The 25,057-nt window shown below is 51.6% G+C and overlaps 4 protein-coding genes across 6 annotated transcripts in view; 2 read left to right on the top strand and 2 right to left on the bottom strand.

The window, feature by feature from the left end:
- Positions 1-3,548: 3,548 nt before the first annotated feature.
- On the top strand, positions 3,549-10,336 carry matr3l1.2 (matrin 3-like 1.2). Of its 3 annotated transcripts, none has more exons than XM_061274739.1 (22): positions 3,549-3,673; positions 4,366-5,094; positions 5,339-5,400; positions 5,483-5,521; positions 5,815-5,906; positions 5,987-6,045; positions 6,134-6,250; positions 6,321-6,446; positions 6,527-6,691; positions 6,781-6,905; positions 6,986-7,262; positions 7,535-7,714; positions 8,035-8,137; positions 8,215-8,231; positions 8,325-8,447; positions 8,517-8,645; positions 8,731-8,859; positions 8,925-9,055; positions 9,169-9,670; positions 9,739-9,850; positions 9,933-10,048; positions 10,126-10,336. In XM_061274739.1, exons 2-22 carry the CDS (start codon positions 4,447-4,449, stop codon positions 10,186-10,188), a joined length of 3,315 nt encoding a protein of 1,104 aa, XP_061130723.1. In that variant the 5' UTR covers positions 3,549-3,673; positions 4,366-4,446; the 3' UTR covers positions 10,189-10,336. The 3 variants fall into 3 exon arrangements, with proteins under 3 accessions (XP_061130723.1, XP_061130740.1, XP_061130731.1); XM_061274756.1 differs by having other exon boundaries at positions 7,550-7,714; XM_061274747.1 differs by having other exon boundaries at positions 3,610-5,094.
- Positions 10,332-19,284, bottom strand: LOC133151569 (uncharacterized). The gene is made up of 25 exons (XM_061274727.1): positions 19,124-19,284; positions 17,083-17,889; positions 16,891-16,952; positions 16,756-16,794; positions 16,600-16,685; positions 16,485-16,516; positions 16,258-16,377; positions 16,075-16,191; positions 15,876-16,000; positions 15,495-15,817; positions 15,339-15,417; positions 15,195-15,271; positions 15,002-15,066; positions 14,825-14,935; positions 14,636-14,761; positions 14,165-14,286; positions 13,541-14,082; positions 13,398-13,462; positions 13,221-13,331; positions 13,024-13,149; positions 12,168-12,289; positions 10,861-12,088; positions 10,739-10,787; positions 10,538-10,659; positions 10,332-10,433 (listed from the first exon to the last, which is right to left on the bottom strand). The coding sequence occupies exons 2-25, from the start codon at positions 17,878-17,880 to the stop codon at positions 10,410-10,412; spliced, it is 4,671 nt and encodes a 1,556-aa protein (XP_061130711.1). The 5' UTR covers positions 17,881-17,889; positions 19,124-19,284; the 3' UTR covers positions 10,332-10,409.
- Positions 19,285-20,064: 780 nt separating this feature from the next.
- LOC133151619 (exosome complex component RRP40-like) lies at positions 20,065-22,118 on the bottom strand. The gene is made up of 4 exons (XM_061274804.1): positions 21,804-22,118; positions 21,268-21,417; positions 21,032-21,183; positions 20,065-20,555 (listed from the first exon to the last, which is right to left on the bottom strand). Exons 1-4 carry the CDS (start codon positions 22,035-22,037, stop codon positions 20,348-20,350), a joined length of 744 nt encoding a protein of 247 aa, XP_061130788.1. The 5' UTR covers positions 22,038-22,118; the 3' UTR covers positions 20,065-20,347.
- A 1,417-nt stretch (positions 22,119-23,535) lies between these two features.
- Positions 23,536-25,057, top strand: part of LOC133151562 (protein NLRC5-like) — a 39,171-nt gene continuing 37,649 nt past the window's right edge. Inside the window, exons 1-2 of the mRNA XM_061274714.1 lie at positions 23,536-23,689; positions 24,300-24,860. Coding sequence (XP_061130698.1) covers positions 24,605-24,860 — 256 coding nt within the window. The 5' untranslated portion in view covers positions 23,536-23,689; positions 24,300-24,604. The remainder of the gene's footprint in view (positions 23,690-24,299; positions 24,861-25,057) is intronic.

Genomic DNA, 25,057 nt, shown 5'->3' on the forward strand with positions numbered 1-25,057 from the left:
TTCATGAGCTGGATGCCATCAGCTACTGAGATTAGACTTTGACGCCTCGCTGTGCCAGCGCGACGCTCGCTCTTGTCCCATGATGCAACTACTAAGACGAACATCGAGAGTGCTCGGTGCCAATATGCGGTGCGCGCACACACACACACACACACACACAAATTCCTGAATCCACTCGCACACAGAAACAGACAGACATGCGTAGCTTCATCAACACTGACACACACACGCACACACACATTCATGAGGAGACGTACACACTTGCACAGACACACGCAACCTGATACACACATGCAGATTCCTAAACACACGCACACAACGGCAGCGTGGAAGCTGAAAGACGTTGGGGAAATTAACGTTAAGATGGAGGGAGGGTGAGGGGGTGGGGGGGGTCGTCAAAAGGCTTGCCAAACCATCTGAGATCTTCCTCCTCCTCATCCTCGCCTTCCATTTTGTTTGCGGCGCGTTTTGGGCCGGCCATCAAACGGCGGCCTTCCCGGCGGACGCTCGGCGCATCCCGGGCGTCTCGTTACGGCGCCCGAGACGCGCCTACGCCCATCAAAGACACCTCGCGGAGGAGACGACCAATTGGCCGGCCCGATGAGATTCGTGCTAATAAATGGCGGCCGCCAACCAAACTGGCAGCTTCCTGCATAAACATGCCGCCGCCGACGCATAAATCCTGCACCAATGCGTACCCTGCCGGGCCTGAGCGGGAATAAATTAGGCGTTTAACGGGGCGGGGGGGGGCTATTGTCTGGTGCGCCCGTTTTGAACTTTGAACCTTTGGGCCTGCTCAAGGTCCGACGCCCGTTCGGATTCGAACCCTGAGAAGTGTGAGGCAAACGCACAAACGATTCAATCGATGCTAATGGACTTGTTTTGTTGGCAGCCTTAGCTACTTTCCTTTTGCCGCCTCATGAAGTGGATGTGGGTGGGGGGGGGGGGGTTGAGGAAAACTTCTGCGGCAATCCCTTGGACCCCCACTCCACCCCTGCCTCGCCCCCTCACCAACCCCCTCTTTCCCATCCAAGTTGCCCCCCCCCCCCGTGAGGCCTGGCAGCATCCAAAGCCCCGCCGCACTCAGCATCTGCTCATCGGATGAATAAATGAAGCGCTGGCCGCACACGCCGCGCTCGCCCGAGTGACAGCGCGCCGCGCCGCGCCGCGTCTTAATTGCGAGTGAAAGCCGCCGACTGGCGACGCAAAAGCCGCTTTTTCCTGCCTTTCCTTTCCGCCGCTGCTAATTAGCACATTGTGTCCTTAAATGATTCACAAAGTGTGTGCCGCGCCCGCCGCCCGCCATCACTTATTCACGCGCCAAGCGCCGCTTTGTGCCAACATGGCCGCCCGAGGTAAATTAATTTAGTCCAATTAGCAGACGCTGTCAGAGCGCATCAGCGTCTGGGCCGCCGGCGCCGCCCGCAAACTACGGAAGGCCTTCGCCGGGGGCGCTCACGGCGTGTGATACCGCCGCCATCTTGTCAAGGCATTGACGAGCGCGCGCCGCGTTGACAGCGTTGAACCCAAATCCATACAAAAAATTCCTGTTGACCAAAAATAAATTAGCGGCGTCCATTTTGTTGGGTCGCAGGGTTGCGCCTGGTCCGGAATCCCAGCAACTTAAAATCAACTTCCAGTGCGCCGCGTCTGCCAAAGGCGTAGGAGTTTTTCATTTCGGAGAAGAAGAGGATGAAAGAGGAGGAAGAGGAGGGGAGGAGGAGGCGTCGTCGTCGCGGGAGCACTTTGTCTTTTTACCAATCTGATGTTCGTCTTTGAGGCCTAACGCACACGTGTGAACAAAAGCCCTTTCTTGCAGACATCTCGCAGGAAACATCCCAGATGTTCCAAAAAAAAAAAAGTTGTTTTTTCTTCCCACACCATCATTTTTTTAAAAAGAAATGAGCGGATGATGTCATTACTTCCGAATAACCCTTTTCAAAACCATTTGGCCGGACAGTCGAAGCAGTCCTGGTCTCGGATAGTTTTGTCTCGAGTGCAACACTGCATAATTGTTGGATGAAAAACAAAAATACGGTTGAGGGCAAATTCCGGCAAAAGCGTGGAGGGACTGAGACTGCAACGATTCCAAACGCAGTCGGTGCCGTACGACGGGATTTCTTTTTTCCGACCCCGAGAAATCTTCTGGTCTGGTGGTGAAAGCGCATCAATGAGCCTGACGTGAATCATTCATAGCGCTTGAAAAATCGAATGTTTGTTTGACAAAATGTGCCATGAATATTTCAATCGGCTGCTCGGATAAACAACGACGACAAAACAGCCATGAAACATTTACGCTGATGGACGTGTTCTTCGCCGCCTGCCCGCCCGCCCGCCCGCCCGCCGCCAAACCAGGCGGAAAGCCAAAAGTGCTGCCGACAAACACGCATACATTTTCTTAATCGGAGCGGCGCACGCGACGGAGCGTGACATGGTCGTGTGTGTGTGTGTGAATTGCGTTTCCGCGTGCGGTTTGTTTCTTTCTTCTGCAGAAGATGTACATGTACAAGATGACAGTGACGTACCAAGCGCTCATTTGAGTACTCGTGATTCGACACGGACCATGCGTGACCGATCCAACTGCCGGCCGGACTTTCCGGATTCGTCGCGTCCACAAAGTATGAAGGACGTTTGTCCTCAGAGGCCAAAGTCGGTTTTAAATTTCGTTGTACATGTGTGACAATGACAATAAAGATCTATTCTATCCTCGAATGAGCGGCCGCCGTCCCGTGTGAGCGGCGAGCGTCACGCCACAAACAGGATGGAAACGGGAACGGCGTGACAGTGACTTCGTTGACTTTGCTCAACGACGGAACGAATAAACAGAGCCGACGATGACCGACCTCGAGGAAAACTTGAGAAAAAAAAACTTGCCAGAATATCCTCGCGCACGCATCGTTCAAAATTCGTTTTGTCAGCGTTCCCATTGGAAATTAAATCTCGACAACTCACCAATTAGAATTTATTTATTTATTTACCTCTGACTCTTCTAAATAAAACTTGACGAACGAATCCTCCTCACTTGGGAAAGAGGATTTGCAACTAACCAATCCAAAAAAAGTTCATGACTAACACGGAACAAAAATAGAAACAACGTTTTCGAGAGGTTGAGAAGATCCCTGAAAATGTGTAGAAGAAAGTGTGTTGGTGTACATGTCCAAGACAATGACGTTAAAAAAAATTATATATATATGTATGTCTAGCAAAAGGGCAAATAGACTCGAATGTAACTCGAATCAAATGAATCCATGACTCGAATCGAATCCAAATAGAAAAACTCAGCAGCACTCGTTCAAGCCATGAACAAGTCTTGGACTGCCACCTGCTGGTAGCGTAGCGCCGTGCTTGTGCATTGCTATCGACGATAGCTAAACGTCTATCTTTGGGGACCTTCAATCCAATGGATCATTTTCCTTATTCGTCGTAGACATTGAGATCTGTTTCGCAAAATGTAGTTTGCTGTCAGTCATGTGATTAACATCAAGCTGGTGTCAAAATGTCCAGTTGCCCTAAAATGTGCGCTTTCTTTTACCATTATTTCTTAGCTTGAGCGCGAAGGAAAGCAGCAAGCCGAGTGACGTCACTGCGTGGCTGACGACGGCATATCGCGAGAGTTGCGCGGTTGCTCGGGCACGATTCGCAGCTTTCGCCAAGCAGACGGACGTTCGGACGGGTAGGAAGATTTAACTTTAACCTTCACATTTATTTGATACTTTGGCCGCTTGTTAGTTATCATTTTGCTGCATTTATGTTTTGGAAATATTCATGGCGCACGGACGATTTTTCCCGACGGGCTAATGCTCACGTTAGCTCGGGCGAAGCTACCATTTTTCCATTTCTTTATTTAACTTGAAACACTTGTGCAATTGAACTCGAAAACGAATACTTGTTCGCACTCGTAGCCTACTCGCTGCGATTCTCTGCGATCCATCTATCTATCTACCTACCTCCTGCGTTCGACTTCATATCAACACATCTGACCTGCTAGCATGTCTGCTAATTGTTAGCACAAGTACGTGTTAGCACAACTACTTCCATGTTGTAACATGTCGGTCGACTGCAAGTCCCCTTGAAGCGGTTGGACCAATCTTTATTTTATTTATTTTTATCTCTGTTGATTGTTGACGATGTCCTTGCTTTTACGAAGCGGTTCTCTGACCACGTGAATCTTCTTTTCTACTTCGAGCTTCCTGCTTTGTGTCTGCAGAGGATGTTTGTATTCCGGTTGTTGTCCTCCTCCACCTCCTCCTGCTCGTCCGCATGCTTGCTAGCAGCGGTCAGGCCGGGGTCGGCTGTGAGTGATTGCTGGTCCCGGTGGTCACGAGCGAAGACCACAATGTCTGCTTGTCCTTCACTCTCTTTCAGGACTCCACATGCCTCTTGGCCTCCAGACTTGACTTTGCCTGGGAGACCTCTTGAACTTGTTCTCGCCGTCTTTGACCTGCGATGGACGGAGCTTCGAAAGGGTTCGCACCGGGGCGGGGCCGCCTGGCCGCCGCCGCCGAGTCCTTAAGCTTCAGCATGAGCGAGCAACGGCCACTACGCCAGATGGGCGGCAGCGCTTCGGACAACCAGGACGGCGGCTCTCTCATGCCTTGCGGCGGTGGCCCTCTTGGTGGCACCATGAAGCTTTTCGCCAGCTTGGGGCTCTCACCCTCCGATCTGGATGTTCTGGCCCAGATCCCTGAAAAGGACATCAGTGTGGAAACGCTCCCGCAGATCCTCCTGCAGCTCAAAAATCGCAAGGCGGCCCGGGGGCCTTCCTCCTCCGGCTGGGATGACGGGGGCAGGATGCGCGGCGGCGCCGCCTCCTCTTTCGGTCACGGTTCGGGCTCTTCCGACTTTGGCTTTGCTTCTGTCAGCCACGGAACCGGCTTGAATTTCGGCGGCGGGAACCGAGAGCCGTCGTACGCTGAACTTTTGCACCGCGATTCCTTCAGCGGTCAGCAGGGGGCGTCGCTCTCCCAGGGCGCCTTCCCGCTGCGCAGGAAGGGCTCCCCGTCCCTGGGAAAAGTCCAAGACTTTTTGGGAGCACCGCCTCCCCGATTCCCACACGTGTGCTCTCTTTGTGATTTTGACGTGCATTCCAACATGGTGAGTAGGCGCTCCTCCTTCCCGCTGCCATCTTTTAGTCAGTCCGCTCTGTCGCCCTTCCTCCATTTTGGTCTTCTTCCCGTCAAGAATGCTCTCCTTTTTCATCTTGCACACATTAATGATAAAAGTTCACTTTGGACACACATACCACACCTTGCACACGACTGGGAACCGCGTGGTGCGGGTCGGTTGCCATAGCAACCTCGGTGTGTATGTCTGGCCTCATGTTTGTGTATGCGTGTAGGAGTGGACCCAACACACCAACGGACTCCGACATGCTGAGAACAGGCGTGTGCTCCTCAACATGTAAGTCGGAAGCAAACACTCGGCCGCCTTGGCGTGCTTTGGATGATGACCGCCTGCCTTGTTTTTTGTCGTGACATCGCAGGTACCCCGAGTGGGATCTCAGTGGGGCGCCAAGCAGAAGGTAACCGAGCCGGAGCGAGTGGCCGCCGCCATCTTTGCGGAATCGTCCAAACAAACGCTTGAAAGTCCAAAACAATTCATGTCTGGCGTTGACGAGCTTTCCTCTAATCTGATTGTGCTATAAAGTTCAGATTGTTGTGAGGTAAAAAAAAAAAAAAAAGATCCGTTTGCTGCCCCTTGGCCCACAAACGATTATGACCCTAATTTTGGTTTTGGCGAACTTCTACGACTCTGCCGTGGAGTCCTTCCTGTTTTGATGCCGCTGCGCCCATGTTCATGTGCTCTGCATTTTAGCCCCATCATGGAGTCCACCAACCTGTCGGCCGGTCTGCTGGGACCCGCGCCCTCGGGGCCCGGCCCGGCGGCCAGGATGCAGTCCAGTTGGGGTGAGACCCGCCTCCTTTCCGTCACGTAATGGTGTGATGGCTAGCGCTCCACATGCTTTCTTTTTTTTTGCCCGTGTAAGGATCGGGACCGTCTCCGGGTCTGGGCATGTCGCGGCAGAACCGCTCGGAACCAGACGTGGTCGGTGTTTCTATTTTTGGTGCAGGTTGTTGGTCCTCTGTGATATGAATATATGGTTTGGTTTGGTTTGGTTTGGTTTTGCCCACAGCTGAGGAGCAGGGTGGTGGTGGTGAAATACGACAGGAAGCCACTCAGCAACAAAACGTTGTTTTCTTTCGCCGAACCTTTCGGTCGTCTCCAGGAGCACTTGGTCCTCAAGACCAAGGTATGATTTTTTTTTTTTTTTCCAAAGAGCGCCCGCGCTGTGGCGCGTGTCTGACTGTCGGCGTTGGCAGGCGTTCCTGGAGTTGGAGACGCATGAGGAGGCCATGGCCATGGTCAACTACTACCAGCAAAATTCCGCTATGCTCTACGGGAAGCCCATCACCTTCTATCTGTCAAGGAGGCTGGTCGTCATCCAGGTGACGTCGCCGCGGCAACGCGCCCGCCCCCCCCCGCCCGCCTCCGTCCTGACGCGCCAATCTATTGCGACCCCGGGCAGAAGGAAGATCGCGCGTCGGACCGAGCGCCCTGGGACGCCCCGCATCGCGGCAGCCAGGTGGTCTTCTTCTCCAACCTCCCCAGAGAAGAAGACAAGAAGAAGGAGCTGCTGACGGTGGCCGCTCGCTTTGGCGTGGTGGAGAAACATCTCTTCCTGACAGACCAGGTGACACGCTGCCCTGCTTCCAAACAAATGACCTCCATAGTCACCTGGAGATGAAGAAAAGGCTCAACCTCCCACTCTGCCGTCACCAGGGCTTCATCCAGTTGGGACGACCCGAGGACGCCGAGATGATGGTCAAGTACTACACGGTCAATCCGCTCACAATCAAAGGGCGAGCCGTCCGCCTCAACATCTGCACCAAGTACAAGACCCTCAAGTGAGTCTGCGCCGCCAACCAACGAGCGAAGGAACGCCACGTCGACGGAACCGCGCCTTCACACCCGTGTTTGTCAACAGCGTCAACCGCAGACCGAAGGAATCAGGAAGCAACTGGAAGGCCGACAACAAGAGGAGGTCATCTCCACCCCGTTCGCCTTCCAGTAGCCGAGACGACGAGAACAAATCGGCTTCGGAGGGCGAGGCGGACGACGAAGTGGCGGCCGGAGTGCGGGAGGGGGAGGCCGAAGATGAAGGCGAGGAGCATCCGAGTGCCACGGGTGCTGACGAGGAGGAAAAAGTCAGCGAGGAAGAGGAGAAGGAGCCTGAGGGAGGAGACCTCGGCGTTCACCATAAGGTGACGCACGCGGCAAAACGGGGCTCGCGACGGCTACACAACAAACTGATGAATAACTGGTTTCGAAATCAGACTAGTCAAAATTGTTCACATTTTTCAAAAAGCCAAACGCTGATAAAAATTGATAGCAATTTTTTTTTTTTTAAAGTGAAGACAATTTGTAATTTTAGTAATGACACAAAGTCGACGCAACATTCGTCACATAAAATGATGTGGCGGGCCATATCTGGGCCTCGAGTTTGACACTTATGTCGTGGGGGATTCTTCTCTAGGAGACATCTTCACAGGCTCCCGACGATCATGCGGATAGCGTCGCCATGGACGCTGACTTGAAGGGCGATGATGTCACGGGTGAGACGCCCGCCGATGCGGGCGGCGCTGCCCAGCTGGGGGACGAGTCCAAGGAGTGGTTGACCGAAGCGGAAAGTCACCTCGAGCAGGCAACGGGGGAGGTAATTTCTTCATCAAACGTTGGAATATCCAGGTTGGGCATGTTACCCAACCACACCTTTCAGATGACCGACGTTTCCGTCTTTACCGTCCTTTTTTGTGGCTCAGTTTTCCGTCATAATCAATCCGATCAAAACAAATCGATTTCACTTTGTGTGTGTGTCACTTTTCCAAACATAAGGACTTTCCCCTCGCGATTGAAATAGTTTTTGAGCACTCACCCGGCTGGCCTGGTTTAAGGCAAATCATTTTTTGAATGGAGCATTCATTTACATGGGGAGAAATGGCCAGCAACGTTTCGGTCCAATCTCTGTGTGGTCAGGATGAGGACTTCCTGGAGAACATGGAGGACTTTGTGACACTGGACGAGCTCCCCGACGAGGACGAGAAAGAGGCGGCGGATGAAGACGAGTCCGACGACATTGGTAAGCCGCCGCGAGAAGGCTGGCGTCGGCGCGATGATCACGTGACGGCGATGCTCAGTCTTTCTTCTTCTCCGCAGACCCGTCCAGGAAGGGGGTAGGTGTCGGCCGGCGCTACTCTCATCCATAACCGTGAAGCCTCCAAGTGACAGCTTTTGAAGACAGGAAGTGACCTTTTCCCTCCTGTCAGGGGCTGCGGGTGGTCAACATCCAGGGCTTCAGGCGAGGCTACAAATTCCTGGACGAGTTGCTGGGACTGGCTACACCCTTCGGGAAAGTGGTAAAGCATCTGGTTCTGGACTGGAGGCCCGAGGTAGAGCGAGTCCGCAGGCCGACGCTCGCCGATGACGCTTTGACTAACGCACGCTCCGCATCCCGTCAGGCGTTCCTACAGTTTTCCTCCGAAGAAGAAGCTAGGGCCATGGTCAAGTTCTACAACGGCAACGTCATGGCATCGGTATGCGGACGGCCGGTCAGGGTCAACCACTCTTTGACCTACCCGACCATCCAGGTGAGGATAGCCGGCCAGCGTTGTTGCGCTAACGGCGTTCAGCTAACGGCGTTCGGCTAACGACCCCGACTTGCTGCGGTTGCAGTCCGGCAAAGGCAGGGTGGTGTACGTGGGTCAGCTGCCCAACGGCAAGTACGAGGATGAGGATGTCCTCAAATTGGCCGAGCCCTTTGGCAAAGTCAAAAAGTATTTCCTGAATCCCATCAAGAGAGAGGTAGGAAACTCAGCCACGTGGTGGACAGCGGGTTCCTCTGTTTGAACAAAAGTCTTTGTCTGCAGTGTTTCCTGGAGATGGAGAAGGCAGAGGCGGCAGATGAAATGGCCGAAGCCTACAAAACCAACCAGCCAAAGTTGAACGGTAGACGTCTCCTCGTCTACGTCAGCAGGAAGTACACGCAGCTCAAATACGGGTGAGCTCCCGGCGGCTCGGGTGTTCTCTCGGAGCGCGGGAAAATATCTGTCCAGTCCGACGGGCGCGTAGCTCCTGTTTCTTCTTCCAAAGTAATACGAGGTGTATGTGTAGCCATAGCTGTCCCAGCACCACCAAGAGGGCGATAAGCGGCTCATCCTCCAAATCCTCTGAAGAGCCTCCAGCCAAGAGAATAAAGGAGAAAGAGGAACGCAAAGAAGAAATGAAGAAATCCAAGGACCACGACGAAGAGACGCCAAAAGACCTCGAACCTCAGGAGGAACAAGAGCAGCCAAAGTCCCAAGAGGAAATAACGCGAAAAGAAGAAGAGGAGGAGGAGGAGGCGGCGGCAACGGACGAACCTGAGGTGGACAAACCTGAGGCAGACAAACCTGAGGCGGACAAACCCGAGGCGGAGCTTGAAGAGGAACAGACGATACCACAAGAAGACAAACCTGAGGCGGACAAAGCCGAGGCGGAGCTTGAAGAGGAACAGAAGAAACCACAAGAAGACGAGCAAATGGAACCTCAGGAGGAAGAAGCTGCACTGAGCTCACCTGTGAAGATGGAAGTGGCCATCCCAGAGAAGATTCCGGATGTTCCCGTGTGCCAGGAAGTGAGTTGTGTTAACATGCTGCACTTTCTTGTATCCATCCGCTGAATCATTTGCTTTGTTTGATGCAGCCGACGGAGGAGCCGTTGGCCGATCAGAACAAGGCTGGACCCCCCCCGCTCGTTGAAAGTAAACCCGCGGCGGCTTTGCCCCTGCCACCGTACGACCCCGACAAAGCTATCGGTAAGCGAGCGGCGGCGGCGGCAGTGTCTTCTCGGTATTGATTCGCCGCTAACAGAGCTTCTGTCTGCTGTGCTTTGTGCAGGTGTGGAACACATCAAGATGGGTTACTACTGCCGCGTCTGTCTCCTTTTTTACTCCAACGAGGACGTGGCCAAGAAGACGCACTGCAGCAGCCAGATGCATTACGACAAGTTGCAGGTGAGGTCCCGTGCCACGCCGCCCCGCCCCGCAACGGCCAAAACGCCAACGTGAGCGAGGGACGTTTGTGCCTGCAGAAACATCTGGAGAAGGAACGAAGCAAAACGGAGAAGAAGCGAGCCAAGAAGCCCAGCGCGTGACTTCCATTTCGCAACAGACTCATTTAGGTTTTTCCTTTAGACACTGACCTTGTTTTACGTTAGCTTGTTGTCATGTGATGTCAATTCCCAGTGTGTGTGTGGACTTAAGTTAGCATGTTTTACAAAATAAATGTTTTACACACTTCAAGTCATGTAGTAACTTTATTGTAAAGTAAAAATGTGACAAATGAAAAGTTGACCGTGTGTAGAAGAGCATTCCCTCAGCTTGCCGTTTTCATCTTCTCCTGAAATGAAAAGGCTGTTTGTGTAAGTCTGTTTACAACGTTAGGAACCAAAAAAAATCTCCAAATGACCTTCTACCTTTTTTTTTTTTTTTCTACTCACTCACCCAATACTTGAAGTGGTGCTGACTACTACTGCAGTGCTGCACCTTGGCTTCATCCTCGTCAGCGTAGATCATCTGACACAAGTTGCAGAAGTAGCCAACGACGGGACGCACGAACTGGATTCCTGCGAGCATCGAGAAAGCAACGTCAAGGGCAACCAGGTGATGGAGCAGCTTGCAAGTCCTCAGGAGGTGACTACTTACCGATGGGGCGGTGGGGTGCGGTGGGAGTCCCTGAATTTCCCTCAGCTTCCTGAAAACACGCCAGTCATCAAAATGCATCGATGGCGCACGCAGCAAAAAAAAAAAGTGAACAGGAGTCACACCTGATTCTTCTGATTCTCATCAGACGTTTCACTACTCTGCTCTTCCTTTCGGATCTTTCCAGCCACAGAAGTGTCATCGGGAGACGCTCTTCTCTTAACTGTCCCGCCCAAGTCCTCTTCACGACTTGGGTTTTCCTGCGGGGAGTTGGTTCCTTTGCCGGACACTTGATCTGACCCCTTTGAAGAGACGCTTGCCCTCTCTGGATTCTCTCCACATTTTTGCGTGGTCCCAACTGCCTTTCCAGACTCCACCTGGCCTTCTTCACAAGTCTTTGTGGAAAGGCACCTTCTCTTGATTTTTTCCGACTGGCTCTTCTCTATTGCTCGTTTCCTGGTCTTTGGCCCATTTCCCAAAGGGTTTCCACCTTCTGATTCAATCTCCAGAGTCTTGCTGCTTCCAACCTCTGCAATCTTTCCCTCTTCTGATAATGTCATCTCATTGTCTGGCTGGTTCTTCAATCTCTTCCCACCTTCCAAATTCTGTAGAGCCTTCCCATCTTTTGGTGGTTCCTTGTGAGTGTTCGCACCTTCTGAAGCATTCTCTGGTTGATTCTTCTCACTGTCCGATTTGTTCTCTCTGGACTCGACATTGTGGCTGTTTTCCCCTTCTGATCTGTTCTGTGGAGTCTTTGTGGCGATTGTTTGGACATCGTCGGTGTTCTTGCTGTCTAGTTTATTCTCAGATGTTTTCTTACCTTCTAATATGTTCTTTGTCGTCTTGCCGTCGTTTGACTGGGCACTGCTGGACTTGCCTTTTTTGGGTTTATCCTCAACGACCTTTGTTTGAACATTGTGAGTGTTCTCACTGTCTGGTTCATCCTCGCATGTTTTCTTACCGTCTGCTATGTTCTTTGTCGTCTTGCTGTCGCTTGTTTGGGCATCGCTCGCGTTGGCTTTATCTTCAAGAGTTTCTGACACGATGTCCTCTGGCTGACTTTCTTCCATCTTCTCAGACTCTGCCTTGATCTCAGTCTCTCCGGATCGTGATTGGACGTCCTTAGAATTCCCAGACTTGGACGAGGACAGAATGTCTGAAGAGCTTCTGGATGTGGATTCCTTATCTGGGGTCTTTGTGGTTAAATCTTTCTCCCGAGCCGGTTTTTCCTTCTCCTGGTCTGATGGGGACGAAGCGTTTCTTTCTTCTTTGTCTCGGCTCTTGCTTTTATCACGTCGATCGCTGGCTCCCGTCCGCTCACCTGTCTCGCCCTGGTCCCAGTGTACCACCGTGCTGCAAACGAGCACAAAGGTTAGCACCGCTCGCCCGCTCGCTTTTTACCGGAAGGAAGCGAGCCGACCGAGGCGCTGACCCATTTCGGAGGCGTCGATATTTGTTGGAGATCAGGACGACGGTTGGAGTGTCCTTGAAGTAAACGTTGAGTTCATTGACCACTCTTATGGCCTCTGCGCTGCACGACAGCTCGAGGAAACCCTGAAAGACAAGTTTGCGAAGTCACTTGTTCACCCAATTGCAAAGCTTTCAGATTTCAAATCATTCAAATTTGTTTTGTATTTCAGGTCAAGTTTGGAGTGTTCAAGCCTTTTCGTCGCCTGTTGAAATTTTCTGACCTGAGAGTAAAAAATTCTAATCCCCGTGGCATTGAAAGCGTAGATGACAGGCAACGTTCCCTCTTTGGAACTACTGCACCATGAATAAGGCCCGATCGCATTGAAGCTGCCTCGGTGTGGACGAGTCGAGTGTGGCTACATGCAAAACATTTTTAGTGGCGTCACCACTCAAGTTCAGCTTTTAATTGGCCAAATAATGATTTCAAGTGCTGCTTTCCTCCATGTTTTAAATGTCTCCTTTCTCCAACATGATCAGGATTATCATCAGGCTTCTTTAAAGCTTGCTGGTGAGCTGCGGATTTAAATCAGGGGTGCTAGCGGCGGGAACAATGTAAAACATGCCAGACCCCGGCCCCTCAGGGACACGCCTGCCTTAGAGGAACGACCGTAATTTTCGGACTATAAGTCGCACCGGAGGAAAAGTCGCACTGGCCATAAAATGCCCAAAAAAGTGAAAAAAAAACCCCCATATGTATATAAATCGCCCCCCCACCCAAACTATGGAAAAAAATCGCAATTTATAGTCTGAAAATTACGGTACTCCAGCAAACCAACAGCACATCAGCGGTGACGCCAAACCGGATCGCTTTGTGGTACCTTTCGTAGGCCACGCAGAAGATAGTAGCACACGGGCCTCCCGAGGCCTTTGGCCAGCTTGACAAAGTCGGCGGCGTTGCAGTAGGACAGCGGAAGGTCTTTGAAGTACACCACCCGAGACACGTTCTGGAGGAGAACGACAAGCCGGTGAGACGCTGGGCTGGACCATCGGCAGGAAGCTGGCCGGCGCTCCGTACCGGGCCGTGGCCGCCTTCCCCTGCGGCGCATTCACGGGACGGCTCGACAGCTTTACTGCTCTGCTCCTGTCCAACTTCATCCAGCATGATGTAATCCTCCAAGTCCACTTCCTGCAGAGGGGGGACAACTTGGAACCGTGGACCTCGAGCTGCGTAAAAGGTAAGCGACATCCCAACCTCATCCGACGTGTCCTCCGTTTTGTTGGCGCCGTGGGCCTTGCGATCCTCCCCCTTTTCGTGGCCTAAAATCACACGTGAAAAGACGAAATTACATTTTTAAAACGAAAGTGATCAGATGAGTTTTAAACAAGTGTTCCCACCTTCTGAAGAGGTTTCTGGTTTATTCTCAAGCGTCTTCTCGCTGTCCGAATGGTTCTCGCTTCCTGATTTATTCTGTGGAGTCTTTGTGTCTTTTGTTTGAACATTGTGAGTGTTCTCACTGTTTGGTTTATTCCCAAATGTTTTTTTACCGCCTGATATGTTCTTTGTCGTCTTGCTGTCGCTTGTTGGGGCATCGCTCGCGTTGGCTTTATCTTCAAGAGTTTCTGACACGATGCCCTCTGGTTGACTTTCTTCCGTCTTCTCAGACTCTGCCTTGATCTCCGTCTCTCCGGATCGTGATTGGACGTCCTTGGAATTCCCAGACTTGGACGAGGACAAAATGTCTGAAGAGCTGCTGGATGTGGAGTCCTTATCTGGGGTCTTTGTGGTTAAATCTTTCTCCCGAGCTGGTTTTTCCTTCTCCTGGTCTGATGCGGACGAAGCGTTTCTTTCTTCTTTGTCTCGGCTCTTGCTTTTATCACGTCGATCGCTCGCTCCCGTCCGCTCGCCTGTCTCGTGCTGGTCCCAGTTTACCGGCGTCCTGCAAACGAGCACAAAGGTTAGCACCACCGGCGGCCCGCTCGCTTTTTACCGGAAGGAGGCGAGACGACCGAGGCGCTGACCCATTTCGGAGGTGTCGATATTTGTTGGAGATCAGGGCGACGGTTGGAGTGTCCTTGAAGTAAACGTTGAGTTCCTTGACCACTCTTACGGCCTCTGAGCTGCACGACAGCTCGAGGAAACCCTGAAAGACAAGTTTGCGAGGTCACTTGTACACCCAATTACAAAAAGTGATTGTAACCTACGTTCTTCCATAGCTGGGTCAAAAATGAGCCAAATTGGAATCGGTGTTTTTAATGCCATTTTGGTACGACGTTAATTACTACGTAATTACTAGAGTAACTACAATTACTTCATTGGTTCTCTTATGAAGGCGGAAGTACAAGCCGAAACATGTCAGGTCATGCAACCTGAAATACTTTGAGGTAATAGAAGCAGGCCGGTGAAGTAATTGAAAGGTGAAAACAAAATGAACTTAATCCAACAAACACCTTTGAAATATTCTGAATTGCTTTCTGATCGCTTTGTGGTACCTTTCGTAGGCCACGCAGAAAATAGTAGCACACGGGCCTCCCGAGGCCTTTGGCCAGCTTGACAAAGTCGGCGGCGTTGCAGTAGGACAGCGGAAGGTCTTTGAAGTACACCACCCGAGACACGTTCTGGAGGGGAACGACAAGCCGGTGAGACGCTGGGCTGGACCGCCGGCAGGAAGCTGGCCGTACCGGGCCGTGGCCGCCTCTCCCTGCGGCGCAGTCACGGGACGGCTCGTCAACTTTACTGCTCTGCTCCTGTCCAACTTCATCCAGCATGATGTAATCCTCCAAGTCCACTTCCTGCAGAGGGAGGACAACTTGGAACCGTGGACCTCGAGCCGCGTAAAAGGTAAGCGACGTCCCGACCTCATCCGGGGTGTCCTCCGTCGTGCTGGCGCCGTGGGCCTTGCAATCCTCCCCCTTTTCGTGGCCTAAAATCACACGTGAAAGGCAAGGCACCACCGACTTTGGTTCTCAGGAAGAAAACGGGCACAGTCGATTGCGCAACACCAGCCCCTCAATTCCGCTGATGAAAGATCAGGCCGGTCTTCTTCCTCACCTTCCCCCAAATGGTCGTCCTCCAGGTCCTCGCCGACGACCGCCATTCCCTCGATGTCGCTGTCATCTTCCACGGAGCTAGAATGTGACGTGGAAGGAAAGGCGTTAAGCGGCGACACGGTGGACATGAATCACCCTAACCTACGTGGCGTCCATGTTGCTCAGGACTTGGTCAACGGCGTCGGCTTCGGAGACTTTTCGTGACGCCGAGGCGCCGCTGGATGCTGTGGACGAGGACAAACGGTGGTTAAGCGGGACCGAGAACTTGCTCGGGATGAATGGACACATAATATTTTTTTACCGCTCATCTCGGGCTTCCGTGCTTCTGGCATTTTGTCACTGCCGGACTTGGACCTTGCCTTCCTGTCTCTGGATCTGGACCTGATCTTCCTGTCTCTGAACTTGAAGCGGTCCTTTGAGCCCGTCTTCCTTTCACGGGAAGTTGACCTGGCCTTTCTGTCTCGTGACTTGGACCTGGACCCGGTCCTCCTGTCTGTCTCCCTGGCCTTTCTGGACCTGGCCGTGTGGTCCGCCCTGCTCTTCTTGGACTCATCGAGTGTGTGGCCTTCGTCTCTGCTCCTCTCAGTTGATTCTTCCTGGTAGCGGTGAGCGAAGGCGCTTGTTCTGGAAGCGGGCGGAAGGTGACGCTGGGCCAATGAGGAGCAAGTCGGGTCACACCTACCTGAGACTGGAGGTTTCTACGGCAAATGTGACCCGGAGGACGTTGTCTTTGATCCTCAGATGTTTGGCGGAATAATAATTGACCAACTTTTCAGCGTCTTCCAGATTCTTCATTTCCACGCATGCCTGGTAGGATCCATTTGAGATGTGGGCAAAAAGCGGCCAGGGATTTGACGTGGCGCTTCGTCGCAAAAGCTCACCCTGGACCGGCCGAAGAGCGTGTACACGATCGGGCCGAAGCGTCTGACAACTCTGAGGAGGTCCGACCAGTCCTGGTTTGATTGCGGAGGCGGTGTGAAGCTGACCACGCAGGAGCTCTGAACCAAAACAAGGCAACATCTCAAGCGGGACCGGCACTCGGGAGGTTGTCCTTGGACACGCACCTTCACAATGTTGAAGACATTGGAGAAGCTGAAGTCTACCCGCTGCTCGTCCACGTACGGAGGACGCCGCTTGTGGATCGGCTCCCGAGCCTGCTCGGCCCATTTGGATTCCGCGACGGGCTGCCGACGACATGGGTTCGGAATGGTCTCAAAGTCGACACGTGCCACGCTACTTTTTGCGAGCGATCCGAAACGGAAGCGGTCGCTCGTCAATGTCACGGGCTTACCTTCTTCTCTGGGCTCTTTCCAGCTTGCGACCCTGGTGTACAGAAGGAACACCAAATAAAATAGATAAGTCCGATCGATTTGTTGAAAACAAGCGCTAAAGGCTTGCCCACTTACTGCTGCCGTCGTCATTGGCGGCCCAGAAAGTCTCTGGGTCTTTCCTCCGCCTCGCCCCCAGCCCCACCTGGGACTGTCGCTCATCTCTTCGATGACAAAGCTCACGTTAGGACTTCGAGTTAACTGTTGTCTTTTTGGCACCGTCGCTGCACTAACCTATTGGGCGTCTCCTTGCGGCAATCCCACGTGGGAAAGCTGCGGAGGACGGACAGACGGACAGCAACAACAACGATCAGGAAAGCGGCGGGAACGGGACCAAAGTCACCAGTCCACTTTTGAGAAGAAACTCACCGGTGCAGCAGGCCGAGTTGACCGTCGGCATGCCGACTGCTGTTGATGTGTTTCCTCCAGTCCTGAAAGAGAAAAGCCCCCCCCCCCGTCAGATCTTTCCCGTGCCTTCTTCTTGACCCACCGAAGAGCGCTCCTTCGTTTTGCCAGCATTCCCGACGAGGCCATCCGGGTTCAGACTCTCGGGCTACTTACCTCCAACGAGATTACACAGGCATTACACAGAGAACACGAGGTGGGGTACGTCTGAGGCTCCACGCTGTAGAAATCCTGCACTTCCTGTTTGGACGGTGCCGCAGCACCGGGAGGCTGGCTGGCAGAGGCGTCAGGGTGACCTCGTTCCGTCCCGGTTTCCCACCGCCTCTCGTCCGGAGGTGCCACAGACCTGTCAGCTGGGCTAGGCCGGTGGGCCAGGGAGAAGAGGGAGGGAAGGGTCGCTGCTGCTGCTGCTGTGCCAGGCCCGGCTTCCGCAAAGTATCTGGGAGGCTCGCTCCTGGCCGGCCTTTGGTTCTGGGAGGGCGTCGGCTCGCTTCTCGGATTCTGCCAGCAATCTCGCCACTCGTGAAGCGGCTCTGCAGGAAGGCCTGTCGGCTTGATGTGGTCCAGGGGGTACTCGACCACCCGAGCGCTATACTGATGCCAGGGCAAGCTGGGAAGGTCAAAGGAGGAGACAGGGGGAGGATGGGGTGCTTCTCTGTTGGATTTAATCTGACGGACAATGTGCGGCAGTGACTCCACGGTGAGTTTGTCCTCAGGGATCTCGGCGAGGAGCGCAAGGTCGGCGGGCTCCAGACCGCAGCTGCTCAGGACGCTGAGGGCGCTGTCCATCGAGCTGAGCGGCAAGGCAGGCGCTGATGTCGAACTTCCAGACCCATAGTAGCCGCGACGATCCGGCGAGGAGCGGCGGTGGCGCTCAGAGAGGCCGTCGGGACCCGGACTGGGTCGGAAGTCAGTGTCAGGCATAGGCCTTCGCTGGTACTGGCGGTGAGACATAGCGGGGCGCTGCACACAAATGCCGGGGAAGACCATAAACACAGGACAGGATCAGTCAAGCGGGGTCCGAGCGAGGAGGACGCGTCTGGAAGCTCAAAGAGGATTAGACACATGGTATATTTCCGTGGCAATGCATCAGGAACGTTGGGAGAAGCTTGAGAACAGTCGTCGGGTTCTGTTTTTGGTTTTAAAAAAAAAACAAAAACAAAGGCTGATGGTTTTCCATGCAAGGATGGCACGGCTAAAGCATAAGATGAACGTGACTGACGAACCGCAACGAGTCCATTATCTGGAGTCCATTATCTGGACAAGACCAAAGCTGCTCACAACGGATTCCTTTGGCCTAAAGTGGAAACCGTGCTTTTCCATGACAACACCGGCTCCTGAAAATGCATATACTTAACAACAACGGGGGTTAAGACTTACTGTTTCCAGGCTGAAAGAGATTGAGCTCCAACTGGAAAGTTTAGCCGGGTTTCGGTTCGGTGTCAGACAGACAGACAGAAATCGGGCTTTCCGCTGCACGTGACATGTATTCTGCAAACTGACAACAGCGGCAGCAAACGAAGCGACAAAAGAATCGAGGTGATTACTAACGTGCGTGACTGACTTGACATAGCCTTTATTTCATTGTTGTCATTCATTGTTCTTCTCTCCGTCCTAGTTTTCATCACAGCTTGGCAAGTTCTCCAAAGATCATGTGCACAAGTTGTAGGACTCCCAAATTTGTGGTCGACAAAGCCGCTTCAACGTTTTTGAGGTGAGCAACGGCATCACTCTTGGAAAAGAGTGTTTCTTGCACGCGCCTCTTTTGTTTTGACCGGGTCCCTATGCGATATTTACTGAGCCCCCAATCAGGCTCATTACTTAACCACCTGTTATTTGTTCATGACAATGTATGTTCACAACTTTTCTTTCTCTATGCATGGCAACTGTACTAATTTACACTGAAAAGTCCTCATTTACCCCTTGTTTTACTATATTTATAATAATACCTGACATTTATTATACTAGAGGAAAATGTTCCGTTTGAAATTCATTGTAGGTAAGTTACGTGACGCTAACCTGGTAACTTAAACTGCTTGATTAGGGTATTAATGAGAAACATCATACAACAAGGTTATCTATTGTCTAATTCTGTGTTTAGCAAGATTTCGGATGCTAGCTAATGTAGCATAAATAAGCTTCGAAGGCTCCAGTCCTTCCGCTCGAAACACAACACAACGCAAAAAAGCAAATTTACCCAAAATGCAAACAGCGGCTGAGGTCACGCAGTCATGACGGGGTCCGAGTTATTCTTCGATCTTAATTCGAACCACCGATGAAGCGAAGAACGACCAAAATGTTAACGTCAATACAGCGGCGGCTGTAGCACTAAGTCCTACGTCACATCCGCATTGCGCGCATGTCGCGAGCGATGCCGCAAATGGAGTAGCTCTTATAGTTCTTGTATTATTTTCATTTTGTTGATTTCGGCAATTACAACCTCCTCATGACAACGTCATTTTACATTTGTCGTAAAGGGAAGCGGGTTAAGGCAATTCATCGAACATGTTTTTGTGTGCGCGTTCACGGCATTCTGAACCCAAATGCCAAGGAGTTCACGCCGGGCATTCGTGACCGCACACCGTCCCGTCATGCGCAAGCGGGCCAATGTAAACATGCGTTCGATTGGCCACCGCACCGCCGGTATGATAGTTGCATTGCCCTATGCCAGTGGTTTCCTAACCGGGGGCGCGTGCGAGGATAACCCGGGGGAAATTGACAATTTTTCGGGGATAGTGGTGGGGTAACCGAAAAAAGTGACCAATTCAAGAAGTCATTGTGTTAATAGGCATTCGGGACAATGCTAATTAAGCCTTACTTTATAGCTGTATGGTAGACCGCTTATTATGATACTAATTAGTTAGGTAGGGTAGGAATTGAATGGGGTGCGAACAAGGAAAAAGGTTAAGAACCACTGTCCTATGCCGTCCGTCTGCTAGTTTGCGGTTTAAGGTAGGTGCTGTGCTACCCGCAATGCTTTGCAAATGCACAAAAGTAGAAAAAAGGCAAATATATTTTTTGTAACAGTTTGAGAATAAATGTGTATTGAAGAAGAAAAGAAACAATTGCCTTGTACCTGACAATGTTTTTTTTTTTTTTTTTTAAATGGTGACATCACAAAACTCCATTTGTCGTGCGTTCATTTTTGTTCACCTTGTCATCCAGACAAAAAATTCATTATTTATTAGTTCATGACTTGAAAGAGTGACAATATGAAATAATAAGATGCAGTTAAATCAGTCCTATGACCAAGCAGAAATTCAATCATGACATTAAAATAGTTTGTGTGCAGAAAAAAAAAAAAAAAAAGGCCCCATTTGTACGGATCTAAATCAGTACACACACACATCTCGTCCCTAGAAAAAGTCAATGGGCTGGCTCACTGTGTGTCGGGTGGGCGCCTCCATTTGAATCCCCACCTCTAGAATGCCCCCTGGGCCAGTCTGCTAAAGATCTGGCGCCTCTGGGCAGGCGTCATGTTCTCGCAACTCTCCAGCAGGTTGGCTAAGACCAGCGTCCGGCGGACACTCGAAGACTTGACCCACAGACGACCGTTCATCCCCACCACCATCTCGCACGGGAACAGCTGCTCCAGCTCTGCCCGCAAATCGCTGTTGGGGGCCAACAACCTGAGATGGGGGAGAAAAAGAGGCTCAGCGCAAAGGGGTTTTCATCTTAGGGACTATTGAGGTCGATCTATCGGTTCTCGAGACCAGTGCTTGTCAACCTTTTTTCATTCACGGCACACCTTTTCAGTGAAAACATCTCGAGGCACACCAAGAAAAATCTGGTAAGACGTAGCCACCTATATGAACAATATAGTCATTCTTATCAAAGTGTCGCAATTCACTCCCTGCTGCCCTCTAGTGACGAGGAATCGTTCCACGATGACGCTGCCAGTCACTACTGCAGCACAGACACTCGACAATGGCATATGATCTGCAGGTAAGAATTCATTTGTTTTCCAAAAATATATTTCGGGACCAATCAGGTGAAATTGGATCATTTTTCACGGCACACCTGACGAGTGGTTGACAAGCACTGCTCGAGACCCGGTGATTGAAATGAACGATTTGAAATTTCAATCACTCCGGCGCGTGCATACCGTCTGGCAAGAGCCAGCGAGACCCTGAAGAGGAAACCACCTGCTCCAAACACTCCCATCCCATTGGCCCGTCCTGCACTGTCCACGCAAACAAGCTCCGCCTCCATGTCCTTGTTGGCGACTATCAGTTGCGCAAACAACAGGTCGCCCACCTAAAAGAGGCAGAGGCGAGGTAATGGTTGCGTGTCACACAGGTGTCCAGTCAGCCGCTTCTGACTCTCATGGCACACACGCACCTGGACATTAGGTCGGTTCCTCTTGGTGGCGCCTTCGAAGGCCAAGTAAGACAAAGACGCCTGCTCGCTTCCGCCGACGTCCACCTTGAACACGTCGCCCGACTTGGCCGTCACGATGCCGATGACCGTCTCTCCTTTGGCCGGAACGTACTGAGGGAACGCAAACACGCAGACTCAGCATCTTCACAAGGATTTCTTCCCTTTTCAGAAATTGCCCATTGGTGACGTGACCGGCACAAAGCAGACTTTTAAATGGAACTTTGTAAAAACTGGTGAAATTTTTTTTTTTTTTTTTAAAAGAAGATACTATTGAAAGTGAAGCCAATTTGTAATTCTAGTCATGCCACCCAATTTGTCTTGGCGGGCCACATAAAATGATGAGGCGGGCCGGGCCGGGCCGTATCGTTGTTGTTACGGTTGTCGCCTCTTGATGACGTCGCCATCGCGCTTCGCTCTCCACAGCGTTTGACAAATTCGGACGCGTAAGGGAGCAAAGAGGAAGACATTTGTTGCGCGTGTTGTGTATTGTTTGTCACCCTCTTGTGCTGGGCGTCCAGCCAGAACATGTTCGGCTCTTTGTGTCGCAGAAGTCCGCTTTTATACGCCAACAGCCGGTCGCCACTGCGCCGCAGCCCGGGCCCGCAAACCACCTTGTCCGCCTTGGAAGGGCCCGCTAGCGAGATAGTGTCGGCCTTGGCTGTCGTGTCCAAGCAGAACTCGTCTCCCGGCAGCAGAACCGAGCCCACTTTGGCTTTTAATCGAGACAACATTGCGGCTGGCGTTCGCTCTCACGTGCGTAGCGAACGCACTGCTTGCTTGTCTGTTTGTGTTGACGCGCCGAACCAGCTCGCAGCGACACCTCGCGGACGGGAGGAACAACCCCGCAGTCACGTCCCTGTGACGCAGAGCACCTGTGACACAGGTTGGTTGAGTTCAATCACAAAGCTCTGTTTTCAGGAAAGTACAATACAGCGCTGGGCCTTTCAAGAGCAGAAAGTCTCCATTACGAAAAGCTTCTTCAAGCTTCTTTGGTCAGCTTATATTCAGTTGCACATGCCCGGTTTGATGGGTGATGAGTCGTTGGGGTGGGGCAAGTTTGCAGGATTCCATGGGAGTGGGTGCTGAGTATGGGCGGTTCTGTGTGTGTGTGTGTGGGGGGGGCTGTTGTTGGGGCCATATTACACCTCACCAAGGGAGACGAGACTCAATACAGGCTGGAGGTTGACCTTCTGACCACGTGGTGCAGGGACAACAACCTCCTGCTGAACAAGACCAAGGAGATTGTTGTGGACTTCCGGAAGGGTCACACCCAACACCTGCCGCTGACCATCGACGGTGCTGTGGTGGAGAGAGTGAGCAGCGCCAAGTTCCTGGGGGTGCACATCAGTGAGGATCTCTCCTGGTCCACCAACACCGCATCACTGGCGAAGAAGGCCCAGCGCCGCCTGTACTTCCTGCGGAAACTCAGGCGAGCGGGCGAGCGCTCCTCCGGCCGTCATGACTACGCTTTACCGCGGCACCATTGAGAGCGTCCTCTCCAGCTGTATTGCTGTTTGGCTTGAAGGCCCTGCAGCGCATAGTGAACACAGCTGGTAAGATTATTGGTGCTTCGCTCCCCTCCTTGAAGGACATTTACACCTCCCATCTCACCCGCAAAGCGACCACGATTGTGAGTGATGTGAGTCACCCCGCTCACTCTTTGTTCGAGCTTCTGCCCTCTGGGAAGAGGTACAGGAGCCTGCGCTCCCGCACCACCAGACTCTCAAACAGCTTCATACTCCAGGCTGTTGGGATCCTGAACTCGCTTCCCCGTTCTGCGTAGCGTCCTGTACTTTTACTGTCTGTATGCACACTGGCTCTTATTTGTTGTTTTATCTGTTTATTTATTATTTATTATAATAATAATAATAACTGGGATTTATATAGCGCTTTTCTAGGTACCCAAAGTCGCTTTACATGTGTGTGTGGGGGGGGGGGGGAAAGAACAACATTATTGGGAAAGAAAACTAAGAACAAAAAAGGAAGAAAGGATTACTCTTATTATTGATTGTTTGTGCCTTCTTGTTTTTTACATTGCGTCGTTTACTTGTATGTCTATTGTGTACTATGTCTTGTCACCGTGGGATAGAGAAAACGTCATTTCGATCTCTTTGTGTGTCTCGGCATGTGAAGAAGTTGACAATAAAGCAGACTTTGACTTTGACTTTGACTTTGATAGCAAAAAACCGGCCCTTCTGGTAATTAATTATATGAAGTTGCAAAACAAAAGCAAAAGTAAGTCTAACTTCGAGGGCACGCCCTGAAGAATCGCTATGGGATATCAATCAACGTGATAGATAGAAATCAGCCTGACGTCGTACGAGTTACTGCGCGGAGAACTGAAGTCGTTCAAGTAAAGTTTGATCACCCGCAGGCCAAAGTGGTACGTATGGATGGATGGATGGTTGACTTTTGTATTTGATGTGTATGTTTTGTAAACCTACTAGGGTGACGAGATAGACCTGTTTTTTCTTCATTAGTGTCTGATGACACAAATGGCATGGTGCCTGGATAGCAGTAGCATTTATTGGCCGAACAAAACGTGTACAATGACAAAAACTAATGTGCACTGACATTTGTGAGTTATTTATTGATTTACACTTTATTTATTTATTTATTCATTCATTCACATTTATTTATTTATTTACTTGCTTACTTATTCCCCGCCTGCTGCCCGATGACTGCTGGGCTCCAGCACGGCCCGACCGCCCACCCGCGACCCCCGTGGGGACAAGCAGTATAGAAAATGGATGGATGGATTTTCATTTATTCACTCACATACTTCCTTGCAACCCTGGCCAAAGCACGGGAATTTTGTAACCAACTCTTCCGTGAGCGTGCATTTTGGTTTCGGCATTGTTTGTAAACACTCGCAGTAGATTGGCCAGCCCAGTCTACTTCGAAGCAAAGTAAAATGGAATGGCATGTACATGAATTATCGTTGAGGCAGTCTAACAAAATTCTGGACCAAACAGTTTCGTTTGTCTCACCAGTTCTACCAGTTCGACGGTATGGCTGTGATGTAAAAGGAAGCTAAGCTCCCAGTAAACAGAAGAACTCGTCTCCTTTGCGAACAAACTGGCTTAGGCTAATTGCACCGCAAAGACTCTTTCCAATTGATCACACGTAAGATCCATTTTTGAAAGAGCGCGGTGCGTGCCCTCAGCTCGTCCATGAGATCTTGGGAGGGCGGGATCTGCGCTGCGGCTGCTGGCTGGGGGAGCGTGGTCTTGTCAGCTCAACGCTATTTTCGGACTGCTTCAAGTGATCCCTTTGCGTTCAGGTTCATGCGGGAAAGATGGCTCTGGATATAAAAATCAAGGGCCTGCTGTTGGAAACGCTGGAAGACCTGGGGCAAGAGGACTTCAAGAAGTTCAAGTTTCATATGGACCTGCCCGAGAGCGTCAAAGAAAACGCAGACCGGACTGACATCGCCACACAGCTGATGAACAGGCACGGCAAGAACGCGGGGGAGAAGACCATCGAGATTCTGGAGAAGATCAACAACTACAACCTGGCCCAGAAGCTGCGCAACGACCTGCCGCAAATCACAGGTAAGGTGAACGGGGCTTCTGGTGGGGGAGGGGGAGGCTTTCCAGAAAGCAGCTTACCTGAAAACTCTCAGGTGATACAAATGATGGCAACAGCTCTGGCCTCCTTCACTTGCCTCCTTGAGGGGAAGCGGCGGCGGCATGGCGACAGCACGCTTACGGCCAGGCCTAAAGACGGTTTTGCCACACGGGATCTCCTT

This window comes from Syngnathus typhle, linkage group LG1, assembly GCF_033458585.1.
Source record: "Syngnathus typhle isolate RoL2023-S1 ecotype Sweden linkage group LG1, RoL_Styp_1.0, whole genome shotgun sequence".
Classification (NCBI taxonomy): domain Eukaryota; kingdom Metazoa; phylum Chordata; class Actinopteri; order Syngnathiformes; family Syngnathidae; genus Syngnathus; species Syngnathus typhle.